This window comes from Somniosus microcephalus, chromosome 21, assembly GCF_052327205.1.
Source record: "Somniosus microcephalus isolate GS21.2 chromosome 21, FLI_Smic_1.0, whole genome shotgun sequence".
NCBI classification, from domain to species: domain Eukaryota; kingdom Metazoa; phylum Chordata; class Chondrichthyes; order Squaliformes; family Somniosidae; genus Somniosus; species Somniosus microcephalus.
This window is the reverse complement of record NC_141007.1, coordinates 51,078,413-51,091,558: the sequence shown is the minus strand read 5'-3', so window position 1 is coordinate 51,091,558 and position 13,146 is coordinate 51,078,413. Positions and strand designations below refer to the sequence as shown.

The 13,146-nt window shown below is 42.3% G+C and overlaps 1 protein-coding gene across 1 annotated transcript in view; it reads left to right on the top strand.

Annotated features, from left to right (window-relative positions):
• abca5 (ATP-binding cassette, sub-family A (ABC1), member 5) overlaps nt 1-13,146 on the top strand; it is an 89,088-nt gene that overhangs the window by 59,136 nt on the left and 16,806 nt on the right. Inside the window, exons 23-30 of the mRNA XM_085963601.1 lie at nt 830-1,000; nt 2,446-2,559; nt 2,780-2,917; nt 7,162-7,248; nt 7,809-7,900; nt 9,052-9,172; nt 11,466-11,595; nt 12,133-12,224. Coding sequence (XP_085819727.1) covers nt 830-1,000; nt 2,446-2,559; nt 2,780-2,917; nt 7,162-7,248; nt 7,809-7,900; nt 9,052-9,172; nt 11,466-11,595; nt 12,133-12,224 — 945 coding nt within the window. The remainder of the gene's footprint in view (nt 1-829; nt 1,001-2,445; nt 2,560-2,779; nt 2,918-7,161; nt 7,249-7,808; nt 7,901-9,051; nt 9,173-11,465; nt 11,596-12,132; nt 12,225-13,146) is intronic.

Genomic DNA, 13,146 nt, shown 5'->3' with positions numbered 1-13,146 from the left:
ATATGAGAAGCCAGATGCTGTAACAAGTGCACTTTTATTGTAGATACAATAACAAGTCTTTTAAGCATATACTTTGCTCCCAGTGTAGTGACTGCAGCCTGGCTGAAGCAGTTTTATTAATGAGGGTCAAAAGAGTATGATTTGATGCTGTAAATGTCCTGTATTCTGCCAGAAATCTGGCTGCTTTGTTATCTGTTGGATTGTGCTTGTTTATTCTGTTGATCTTCTGACAAACTAGCTCAAGCTATGTAAATAAAAAGGGTTGACTTTAGAATTTTGATGACATTGAACAGTATCTTGGTCTTTCTTAAATAACAACAGAAAATGCTGGAAACACTCAGCAGGCCAGGCAGCATCCGTGGAGCGAGAAACATCCATGGATGTTGCCTGGCCTGCTGAGTGTTTCCAGCATTTTCTGTTGTTATTTCAGATTTCCAGCATCCGCAGTATTTTGCTATTGTATCTTGGTCTTTCTTACTGGGTACCAACATTCACAGGAAAGTTCCAAGACTTCAATAGAGGTATATACTCAGCAGGTCTGATAAAATAAGTATTAATATAAGAAGTGCTAATGAAAGGAAGCATGAGAGACAAATAAAAGAAATGTTGGAGAAGGGAAGGTATAGGTGCAAAATCAGTACAATAAGAATTGTTAAGGGGAAAAGAAGGGACGGCAACATTTAAAAAGAATGCCGATACCCAAGTCATTGCTCCCAGCTGAACATTGTTTGTGACCTGTTTTCAGCACACGGTTGATTACTGCCACCTTGAATTTAATTTATGCAGACAGGTAAAATTGTAAAGTTCTATTACTGTTATCTATTTGCAGATTAAATCTCGTTCTCAACTCCGACTTTCTGGTCTCTTTCCTTCTGCATACTGGTGTGGTTACGCATTGGTGGATATCCCAGTTTACTTCATCATAGTTGTAGTCATGCTTGGCTGTGTGATTGCATTTAATTCCACATCTTTGCTTCATATAGGTGCTGTAATTTCAATGGTAAGTAAAATCATCAATATGCTTACTATAATTTCAATTAATTTTGTAAAATATCCATTAAATTGTGCTGATGTAATAGTTTTATCAAATGTAACACATTGTTTTCTTTGTATACTGTTTATGGGGTATGCACGTAAAATGAGTTATAAAATGCACTTCAGTCTAAAAACTTTTAGGTGCTGTGTAGGTTCACAGTGTGATCATTTATGTCAGCAAATTAACTTAAAGTAAGCAATTTACACTGACTAGACTCCAGTAGATACTAAATAATGAGTACATAAAATGATGTAACATAAAAATGAGTTGAGAATTTGCAATGGGGAAAGTAGATGAGACAGAACACCATTTGTACAACTTTGGATTCTGCAATGTTTTGCGTTGATAGTGAATCAAATAGTTCAGCAGTTGTTTGGCCTCCGCAACCCCCGAGATTTTAACTCGAGGTGGGGCGGGGGGGTTGTGGAGGCCGAAGCGAGCAGCAAACTGTCCAGCCCTCCGGAGTGTGAGGTTTGGGGGATTTTAATTCCAGGGCCTCATTTACATGCCACGACACTGACTCCCCCTCCTGAAGCCAGATGGCAGGAGTCAAAATTGATGGGAGAGTCAGGCTGCCATCAGAGACCCATGGAAACAATCCCTGACAAGATAAATAATGATTTGAGGGGGCGGGGTTGGCAAGTCTGCAATCAGGAGGGGGCCAAGGAAGCCTGGGGCAGGGGAGGCCCACGGTATCCTGGTGGATCCAGGAGGAGTACTGCTGCTCCAGCTGACCCATGAGGAACCTTTTTTTGTAAAAGAAAATGTTTTAAAACCACTTACCTGGGTCTCGGGCGTGGTTAAAATGACATCAGGGTCTCGATAACCTTATTGGGTCACGGCTTTGCCATTTAAATTAGACCCCTGTTCCTCTGGGGTGGGCAGCCTTTCTGTGCCTGAGTTCAGGAATGTAGAAAAGGGGGGGGGGGAGGGAAAGAGAGAGGGGAGAAATTCCACCCCCCCCCCTCAGCCATCCAGAGCACAGGGGTGGGGTTTAAATTAGCCCTTATATGGTTGACTCTTAATGCCCTCTAAAGTGGATTAGCAAGTCACTCAGTTGTATCTTGAGTATAGTATTCAAGAAGGTCCACCACCAGTTTCTCAGGGAATGGTGTTCCCCACATTCTGAGAACAATTTTTAAAAATTGTAATGTTGCTAGAGTATCCTGGAATTTTGTGAGGGTGTCACAAAGAAATTCCATAGTTAGGTTTTGAAAGTTTTATCTCTGGTTAGCCTTCTCTTTAAGGTTATTAAATATGTTGTGTACAGCTCACTCTGGAGCACATTGAATACTGTCGGAAAAAATGGGGCTTAGAGAGACGGAAAGACTGATCCATAGGTTAATGATGCTCAGTCGGGCACACTAAGAGGATAGCTTTGCTTCTCTAATTTCTCTCTTGTTTTACAGATGCTGTGTCTGATTGGCTGGGCCCCAGCGATGACACTCTTCTCCTATGCTTATTCCTTCAGGTTTGATCGAATGCAGTCTTCTCGAGACTTTTTTCTGATCTCTTCAGTTATGGTAAGTTAAACCATAGGAATTAAAATAAGATCAATGATGAGCATTGATTATTTTGCCAGTTTGTTTTAATAAAGCAATACTTGAAATAGGATTTACAATTTAGATACGTGTTGAGCTTTGGCTCATGAGATATTGAAAGAATTTCAAGTATCAACGATTGGCATTTCGGTCATTTTCACGCAAGGTTGCTGTATGACTCTGCGTTTGTGTTTTTTTCAAGATCAATATAGCTTCGATCAGTCTAATATTCTTAGTCCGGCTAATACTAAAGGAAACAGTTGCCACCATGCTGCACTGCGCTTTGTCGCTCTTTATTCCACCATATGTGATTACAGGATGCTTGTATTACACAGCCAAGGTAAGAAACTATTTTTTATAACTATTGGTCTCTCAACATAAAATATATAATTATTTATTTCATATCGCTTTTGCCTGTAATCTCACCACAAAGGGATCGTGCAACTGTAGGGCAAAAAATTGTGATTTGCCAAAATCATCACTGTCTGTTAAATAAATTATGCTGTTGGCTCAAATGTCCCATTTGGCTAAATGCAAACCAATTAAAAACTGTTTTAATTCATTAGGCAGGTAGGAAAAAATCAACGAATCACACCACCACAGACCAACCAATCAAATCGCTCTCAGAATTATTTTTGATAACCTTGAGCAGCCATGTTTTTTCTTAAGCAGCCAACTTTGTGCACCTGCATGGTGGGGAGGGGATGTGTCAAAGTCATTGTGTTCTAACTGTAATGAGGTGAAGGACAGGCTTGATGGACTAGCTGGTCTTTTCCTGCCCATTAATTTCATATGTTCATATCCGTGATGCTTTCAAATGGTGCCCATTCCCAACTCTGGCCGCTCAGGAATTTGTTTTACACTCGGATCCCAAGCCTGTGTCCCACATCCTACTCCATCCCCTTCTGCAATTCATTGCTCCCAGATCACACCTAGCCCATTACATCCACGCCCGAGGCTCCTACACACTCCTCTGCATCCCCAACACCCGAACTCCGTCCCTGGCTTTTGATAGCTCACAGCACACTTCCCCGCTGCCTGCCCCCCACCAGCCTCCCCCAAACTAGTGATGCATATTAAATGTAGACAACAGATCCTACTGCATGACATATAGTACAACCCTTAAAAAAAAAAAAAAAAACTTCTTACTGTAATTTGTTGCATGTCGCTTCAGAAGACTTCATTCTTTGAATTTCTTCTAAAATTGGTGTCATCACCACACCTTTCTCAAAAAGTCCATCCTCGACTCGCTCTTATCTCTGCAAACTACTAGCCTAACTCAACAACTTGTCCTTTCTCCAAGTCCTTGAACACATTGTTGTCACCCAACGATGTGCTTGCCTCTTCTGGACTCCCTACTTCAGTCCTACCGGTCCCAATTCTAGTTAATACACAGCTCCAAGACTCCTGGTTAAAGTAACCAATAACATTCTGTGTGACTACAACCGTGGCACGCTGCACCTCTTTACTATACTTGACTTCTTTGCTGCTTTTAACACTGGCGATCACTCCATTCTCCTCCATGGTTAACCTCTGGACCAGCTCTTTCACAATTCCACTCCTTTCTATCCCAGTGAAGTCACTACATCTCCTCAAATGACTTCTTCTTTTGTGCTAACATTGTCACCTACAGTATCCCCCAAGGCTCCATCCATGGTTGTCATCTATTCATCATGTATAACCTATACACCAGTGGTATGCTTGGTAAGCACAGAGTCAGCGTCCACATGCCCATCAATGATACCCAACTCTACAAAGTTGCCACTATCAAGATGGTACAAGGCGAACTAGATGGACTGTGATCGTTTTTCATTTAGCTGTTCTTATGTTCTTCCCACATTGTGAGGAAAGCACATCCGTGTGTGTTCCTCCTGGCCCTGACCGCTGTCAGTAACACCACTAGGAAGGCGTCAGAAAACCTGGGAGCTACTCTTCTCCTTCCAGCACATTCAAAATTCCACGTTAAAAAGTTTGGTAGTCAGTGATTGCAGCCTCTCTGAGGTGCATTCACCCTTTAAATAGGATACCGGGCTTCTGCCGGGAATTACGCCCACTACCTGGGTGGGCGGCCTGTAGTCATTTACAATGATGCCTGGCCGTTAAAACCAGCCGGGCCACCCTCCCATTGATGATGCCATTCAGATCCATCGCCCACCTGGGACCCATTCACTGATCCCACCTCCCAGGAAAATCGACACCATAGGATCAAAGCTGGGACCTTCCTGGTTTCAACAGCTCAATAACACACCAGACCATGTCTTACCAACTGAGCCATCGGGGTACCTAGACAGGAAAAATATTAAAGAAATTGCAGTATCCTCGAGCTGATTCTGAATAGCAATATAAGATGTGCCGTGGGAATATTCTAGGTCCATGAAGTTCCATTTTTAACACTAAATGATAAGATACTGAAAAACTGCTAACTTTTTTCTACATCCGTTAATTCTTGGAAAAATTTCTTTTCAAAATAGCACTTGTCGTTATAACCAGCATAGATTTATTTCTGTATAAATGAAAATTATTTTTGCACATTTGGTTTGTTTTTTTGGTTCTGCAGCTTAACAAATGATGCAGAACGGAAAATACATCATAAATATAATCAGGAACCATTGGCACAACTGTAAATATTTGAAATTCTGGGCCCTTAATTAACCTGCCTTGAAATCATTGCTTGGATTTTATCTTTTATTACTACAGTGGAAAAGGTTTATTAACCGTGACAATGTTGCCAACATACATATTTTAAAAAAAAGCATGTTTGCCAGGGACAGTCGCAGAGGCTAGTTTTAATGGAATTATTGTTGGCTGCCAAACGCTTCACTTGGATCGGGGTACATCGGTTCTCTGCTGTATATAAAGCAAGAATGCAAGCTGTGAAAATCAGCACCAGTATAATTTGGGAAGAGTTCTTTAGTGAGGCCCAAAATTACTTGCTGTTAAATGCTCTCTCTTTTTCTCTCTCTCTCTGCCCTTCTGTCTGTCTTTTTGGGGGTGGGCAATTATTTGGGGTAGGGGGCCACTTAACCAGTTTTAGTGAGTTGTTGAGGGCCGCGCACCAAAGTTCCCCCCTAAAGTGCGCGACCGCTCACCAGCTCCTGCTGCTGGAAGAAATACCGCGCACAAATTTAAATGGACCGTGCACGTTGGTGAGAGCAAAGTGTAAACTTGGTAAATTTGAAACAGGCTAACTCATAGTTGATCATCACTCCCACTTCTACACTCCCAATAATTTATAAACATAAATTCAGATAGTCAGATACTATCTTAAATACACAAACTGTAGTGTAAAATAGTAAAATCTTCCATTACTAAATGAATGAAATGATTGATCGATCGATTATATGTTGTACTGAAAGTCTACGTGGCTGTTTGGTAGAGCGGCTCGAGTCTTCGGGGCCTCCGCGCGAGAGGTGCTCTCTTTTCGGTGTGCTGAGTATGGGAGCCTAAGGCCTCGCAAGGCCTGAAATACAATCGCGTGTCATTACCTGGAGTCCTTGTGCTCCAGGATCCACTCCCGTGTCTAAGACTGCGATGAGAATCCCCCTGCCGCCGTACTCTGGTTACTGAGAGGGGAAAGATGCAGCGCCGGTCTCTTTCTTCGGTAACTTCAACTCAGACTAATGTGCAGCTTGAGCTCCGGCTCGTGTTCTGTTTCTGTCCCGTCCAGTGAGCCGGATGGAATGAACTGGCGAGCTGGATACAGCCCGCGGGCCGTATTTTGCCCAGCACTGGGCTAGAAGCTCCCCCACTCTTTACTCAGGAAACTCCCAGAAACGGCAGGGACCCGACGTAACTGGGTCTGCGCCAGAATTATGCCGGGAGACTGGCGGTATCCCTGCGGAATTCAAACACCTTTCACCCAATTGCACCAATAAACAAAAATAACATTTTATAGCTCACTGGAATGAAATCAAGCCCAGGACTAATTTTGAATTATTTGCTAAAATTCCCTCAGAGTTGAGACTAAAAACTCGCTACAAGTTTTAAAAAAAGTTCCAAGTAAGCAACCTTCCAATCGATTAGATTGTGTCAATTCTGAGTCATGCTGCCAATGGCGTTATTTTATATATGTAAAGTATTTATGTTATCGTGCATTTATCTGGAAAGTTTGCACAGATTTATGGAAACAGAACCCACAAACTGAGAGTAACTCACCTTTCACGTTGCAGTGACGGAGCAGAAACTGAGGTTTTGGGTGTGATAACATACTGATGCAGCGAAGGGCAGACTCAATTTGCCCACCTCTGTTTTTGATTATGACTCCCCTGCTGCCTCGGAGACATTGACCCGCCTCCTGACGTTACGTGGGGTAGGATCAGGTGCGGTGGACGTTCAGCCTCGAAGCCAGACCTTGGCGGGCCGGATTGAATCCATTGGCAGGCCGCATACAGCCCGCCGTATTTTGTCCGCCACTGGTCTATATTGTGCAGTATCTGATAACTGTATTTAATAGCCACTTGTTTGAAAGTATGTACTTTAAGATACTGATAAATGGGCAAAATTATTTTGGTTAAGTTATTCTGCAATTAAAAAAAAAAAAAAAAACGTGGCAACCTCAAAATTCATTGTAAATTGAATACACAGGTTTTTCTGGATCACAAGGATGAGCCCAGCCTAACTGTAGGAACATATCTGGAGTGGAAAAAGAACATTCTGATAACTATCATCTCAGTAAGTTTTACTTTTTAACTATTGAACTGAAATTGGCCAGATAAAAATGTGCCTCTTTAAAAATGAGATGAGCTGTAAATATAGTAAGAGTATAAGAAAGAAAAATGGGAGTTCTAATTTTCAGACATTTTGACACTTAAGTGGGAAAGCTATATATAAAAGTTATTTATCTAATCTATTTTTGGCTGGGTCACCTGGGAAAGCATGGAGAGGCACAGTGTGATTGGAGCAAATCTATCACCTATTGGATAATGACTAAATCTATGGCTGGCTTGTACACTCCCCTTCATAAATGAAGGGGGCTGTGTGGAGATTGAAGCCCTGAATGAGAATTTTGGACAGTGGTTTCTGGTTGTGATGAAAGAAAGTCAAAGATGGACAATGGTTTTTACCTTGAACTAATCTGATTGATACAAGTCACCCTTACGTAAGCATTCATCAATGTACTTGTATTTATAGCTATTTTTCTGTGTGCTTGTGTTTTTACACTTTTTTGAATTATTTTATAAAAAGAAAAATGTAAGATATGCTTAAGTGAAACAATGTTTTTTGTGTTTTAGCCCTATATTCAATGCATCGTTCTGCTATTTATACTACGCCAACTAGAACAGTTTCATGGAGGAAAAGCAATTCGAGCAGATACATGCTGCAGGTTTGTCAGTTCATTAGACTTACTATAGTGATCATTTAAAAAATGGCTGCAGTGTTTCTTGTATATGAAAGATATACAGTACTAGGTTAGAGGTGTCTACCTGGTGTTTAGCAGTATTGGAGGGTGGGTGATCCTGGGCTCTGGGAGAATGATCCTGGAATTTGGCAGCAGTTGAATGAGAACCCCCTGTAGTTTGGCAGCCTTTTGGAGTGGGGATCTAGCGTTTAGCAGAACTGGACAGGGTGGAGTGCAGAGTTTGGCTCAAAGATGATTCCTACTTTACATCGGTAATAAGAGAATGAAGGACTGAAGACATGGGATGAACAGTCTAGAAGCAGGGACTAGTAAGTTTCTAATAGATTTCTGCAAATATTGAGCTAATTGTTTTGGTTTCTGGAAAAACCAGAGCCATCAGGAACAAGGATGTCTTGCTGCAGTTGTACAGGGCCTTGGTGAGACCGCACCTTGAGTATTGTGTGCAGTTTTGGTCTCCTTATCTGAGGAAGGATATTCTTGCCATGGAAGGAGTTCAGCGAAGATTCACCAGGCTGATACCTGGGATGGCAGGAATGACGTATGAGGAGAGATTGGGATGATTGGGCTTGTACTCGCTGGAGTTTAGAAGAATGAGAGGGGATCTCATTGAAACCTATAAAATTCTGGCAGGACTGGACAGACTAGATGCAGGGAGGATGTTCCTGATGGTCGGGGAGTCCAGAACCAGGGGTCACAGTCTAAGGATAAGGGGTAAGCCTTTTAGGACAGAAATGAGGAGGAATTTCTTCACCCAGAGAGTGGTGAACCTGTGGAATTCTCTACCACAGAAGGCAGTAGAGGCCAATACATTAAATATATTCAAGGAGTTGTTGGATATATTTCTTAAGGCTAAAGGGATCAAGGGGTATGGGGAGAAAGCAGGGACCGGGTACTGAACTTGGATGGTCAGCCATGGTCACATTGAATGGCGGAGCAGGCCCGAGGGGCCGAATGGCGTACTCCTGCTCCTATCTTCTATGTTTCTATCAGTCTAGTGAAAATCCACATGGGATCAACACAGTCCAACTTGGAATCTACTCACTTTTACAGGTAAAATTAATGCAGAAGCATCATCAATTCCTGGATACAAATGAACTTGTTTTCTTTTATTACAGAATTCTTCCCTCAAAGAGTAAATTCAAACTAAATACAGAAGAACCTGAGAATGAGGATGAAGATGTCAAAGCAGAAAGGGCAAGGGTTCGGGAGGCATTGACCTGTCAGAGCTGTGAAGAGGTAATGAGCTGTATATATCCATCAGTTTACTGGATTATGTGATGGAATAGCAAATATTTTTAATTGCTCGGACTGCAAAATCTGTTAGTGGATTTTGAAAACTGGATAATTTTAACGTAATGGTTCAGGATGTGCTTACAGAAAATATCTTGCTATATTTGCTTAATGTTGACAAATTGTGGAAACTAATTGACAGTCAGATTTGTTTGGCACAGGACATGAGTTACTAAGTTTTGTATTATAAACTTGATAACTAGGCCTGGGGTTTCCGCTTTGGGTGCAATCAGCAATCCTGGCGCAAATTGCACCCAAAATTGTGCTAGTTTTGAGAATTGTTTTTTACCTTGAGTTTCTGCTCAAACTCATCTGCATATCGCCGAACGTAAAATCTGCCATGAACCAACTCAACCAGACAGCGTTTTAGACTTTTTTTTTAAATTTGTTTTCCTTGATATATTTAAGAGTGGTAACTTATCTAGTCCACCACCTGTGAGTGACTCAATTTTAAGTAACTGAAAATGACATTAAAAATCTATACAGAACCATTTGCTAGTTATATTGATGTACAGTAATCAGTTTCTTAGTAAATTTAAAAAAATTATATTCAAAAGCTTTTTAAATGTTCCGATTGGTGTCATTGCACTTAATTAAAAAAAAACCTGCCTCCTCGAAGGCCCGCAAATGGGTGCAATTAGCGGAAACTCACTGGTGATTAATTCGATCTGGGGGCATGGCCAGTTTTGTAGAATACTGAAAGAGCATATTTAAAATCAGCAGGAGGAGCCAGGGTTAGACTTGAGGGGGAGAATAACCTTTCAAATCTCACATTGCTAGATGAGCAAAGTAACTGTTGATGGGTATGTATGTCAGTTATCTATCAGGTTTCCCCCCCCCCCCCCCCCTCCCCCGGCACTGCATTGAAACGGCCCTAATCAAAGTTAGAAATGACATCCTATGTGACCATGGTGCACTATCCCTCTTCATCCTTCACGACCTGTCTGCAGCCTTTGACACGGTTGACCAAACCATTCTGCTGCAGTGCCTCGCCTCTGTTGTCCAGCTGCATGGAACTGCCCTCACCTGGTTCCATTCTAATCTATCCAATTATAGCCAGAGAATCTCCTGCAATGGCTTCTCTTCCCGCACCCACACTATTACCTCTGTAATCCCCCAAGGATCTATCCTTGGCCCCCTCCTATTTCTCATCTACATGCTGCCCCTCGGCGATATTATTCGAAAACACATCCACATATACGCTGATGACACCCAGCTCAACTTCACCACCACCTCTCTCAAACTTTCCGCTGTCTCTCTGTTGTCAGGCTGCTTGATCAAATCCAGTACAGGAAGAGCAGAAATTTCCTCCAATTAAACATTGAGAAGACCAGTGCATTGTCTTCGCCCCCCAGCACAAATTCTGTTCCTTAGCCACTGATTCCATCCCTCTCTCTGGCCAATGTCTCCCGGCTGGACCAGACTCTTCATAAACCTCGGAATCCTATTTGACCCTGAGCTGAGCTTCCGACCCCATATCCTCTCCATTACTAAGAACGCCTACTTCCACCTCCGTAACATCACCTGTCTCTACGCCTGCATCAGCCCGTTTGCTGCTGAAACCCTCATGCATCCTTTTGTTACCTCGCGACTCGACAATTCCAATGATCTCCTGGCTAGAGTCCCGTCTTCCACCCTCCATAAACCTAAGCTCATCCAAAACTCTGCTGCCTGTATACTAATTCACACCAAGTCCCATTCACCCATGCTCATTGACCTACATGGACTCCCGGTCATCCTTGTGTTCAGATCACTCCATGGTCTCATCTTGCCCTATCTCTAATCTCCTACAATCCTCCAAGAACTCTGTTCTTCCAATTCTGGATCTTGTGCATCGCTGGCTTCCTTCTCCCCACCATCGGCAGACGTACCTTCAGTTGTCTCTGCCCTAAGCTCTGGAATTTCCTCCCTAAACCTCTCTGCCCCCCCCCCCCTCCTCCTTTTTAAACCTACCTGCTTTTGGTCACCTGTCCTGATATCTCCTCCTTTGATTCAGTGTCAATTTCATTGTCTCCTTATGCTCCTGTGAAACGCTTGGGATGGTTTACTATGTTAAAGGCGCTCTATAAATGTACGTTGTTGTTGGTTTGAAGAAGCTTTAATGTCATTCCTCTTATAAATGGGTCATGGATTCAAGTTTTTTTGGATGGAATTTTATTGGCAGGGGATGCTTTATTTGCAATCATGAACAGTACGTTTGGATTAAGAGAACTAATTTTCTTTGCTTTTAATTTTGTAGAAACCAGCGATTGTGGTCAGTAACATGCGTAAAGTTTACACAGGAAAGCCACAGGTGTGCAAGTGCTTTTCAAAGAAAAAAAATAAAAATACAGTGGCAATTAAAAATGTCTCCTTTTGTGTAAGAAAAGGTAAATATACTTCATTGGGTGTGGCAGATAAAACACTTGAGCATAGATGGCAGAAAACAAAGAATATAAACTGGAGAAAACTGGCCTGAATGAAGTGCATATATAAGGTAACCTTCATCCAGGCCAATTTTCTCCAGGTTTCATTCTTTGTACCACCTAGCATGGTCGTCACTCAACTAAACAACTCGTTTATGTATCTCCTTGTAACATAGAAGTGGTTACGGGCTGCAAACTAAAACTTCAGTACTGAAATGCTCCATTTTGCTTAAAGCAGCCCCCGGTTTTTTCTAATTGTGCAAGAATGAAGAGCACAGTCTGTATCGATGCCTGTTTAAAAGTGCACAAGGATCACTCGACACATTCTGACAGTCTTAAATTATGTGGGAGCTGCAGATGAGCTATTCGAAGGAGTTTTTTTTGCACCTCCTTAATACTCTGTACTGACATAGTTGTTGTATGCAGAATGAGGTGAGAATTACTGCAGAAGTTGACTTTGCACAAAAGGCTCCGTCTTCTAAATTTGTATATTTTTTTCAGGTGAAGTTCTGGGATTACTGGGTCCAAATGGTGCTGGGAAAAGCACTACTATTTCTGTGATCACGGGAGACTTGGAACCATCAGCTGGTCAGGTATGTTTATGACGGAACAATGGAGCAATTAAAATATGTTGTAAGCGGGTTGCAATTACTGCAGAGTTTCCTATTTTTTGTGGTCTTTAATCTTCCATAACTAGATGGATCGGCATTGGAGCAAGGGCCCCACTTTTGCGGCACTAGCTGATGGCCATTCCTGATTGATTCTTGGGAGGGCTGTTCTAGGAGGAGAGATTGAGTAAAATGGGTCTATACTCTCTGAAGTTTAGAAGAATGAGAGGTGATCTCAGTGAAACATAAGATTGAGAGGGCTTGACAGGGTTGATGCTGAGAGGCTGTTTCCCCTGGCTGGAGAGTCTAGAACTAGGGGGCATAGTCTCGGGATAAGGGGTTGGCCATTTAGGACTGAGATGAGGAGGAATTTCTTCACTCGGTTGAGAATCTTTAGAATTCTCTACCCCAGAGGGCTGTGGATGCTGAGTCATTGAATATATTCAAGCCTCAGATCGTTAGATTTTTGGACTCTAGGGGAATTGAGGGATATGGGGATCGGGCAGGAAAGAGGAGTTGAGGTCGAAGATCAGCCGTAATCTTGTCGCGTGGCGGAACAGGCTCGAGGGGCTGTATCTCCTGCTATTTTTTTATGACCAATTAAGAAAATAAATACTTACCATAGGACTGCAAACCAACATGGAGTTGCCGCCCCCCCCCCCCCCAAAAGCTAACACCTTTAGGCAGCTTTTGTAAGAACACATTTAAAATTGCTTCTGTCCAAATCTTTTTCGTGGGGAAATGTTCAAAGAATCATCTTACAAGTCTGTGCAGGCTGTCCATAATTAACCCTTTCTAAATGAGTAATTTCCCCATAGTATACCTTCTAGAATCTTGCCCACTACTCCTGGACTGTTGCTACCTAGTTTATTCCTTTCTCCTCTTTTTGAACAGAGATGCTACATTG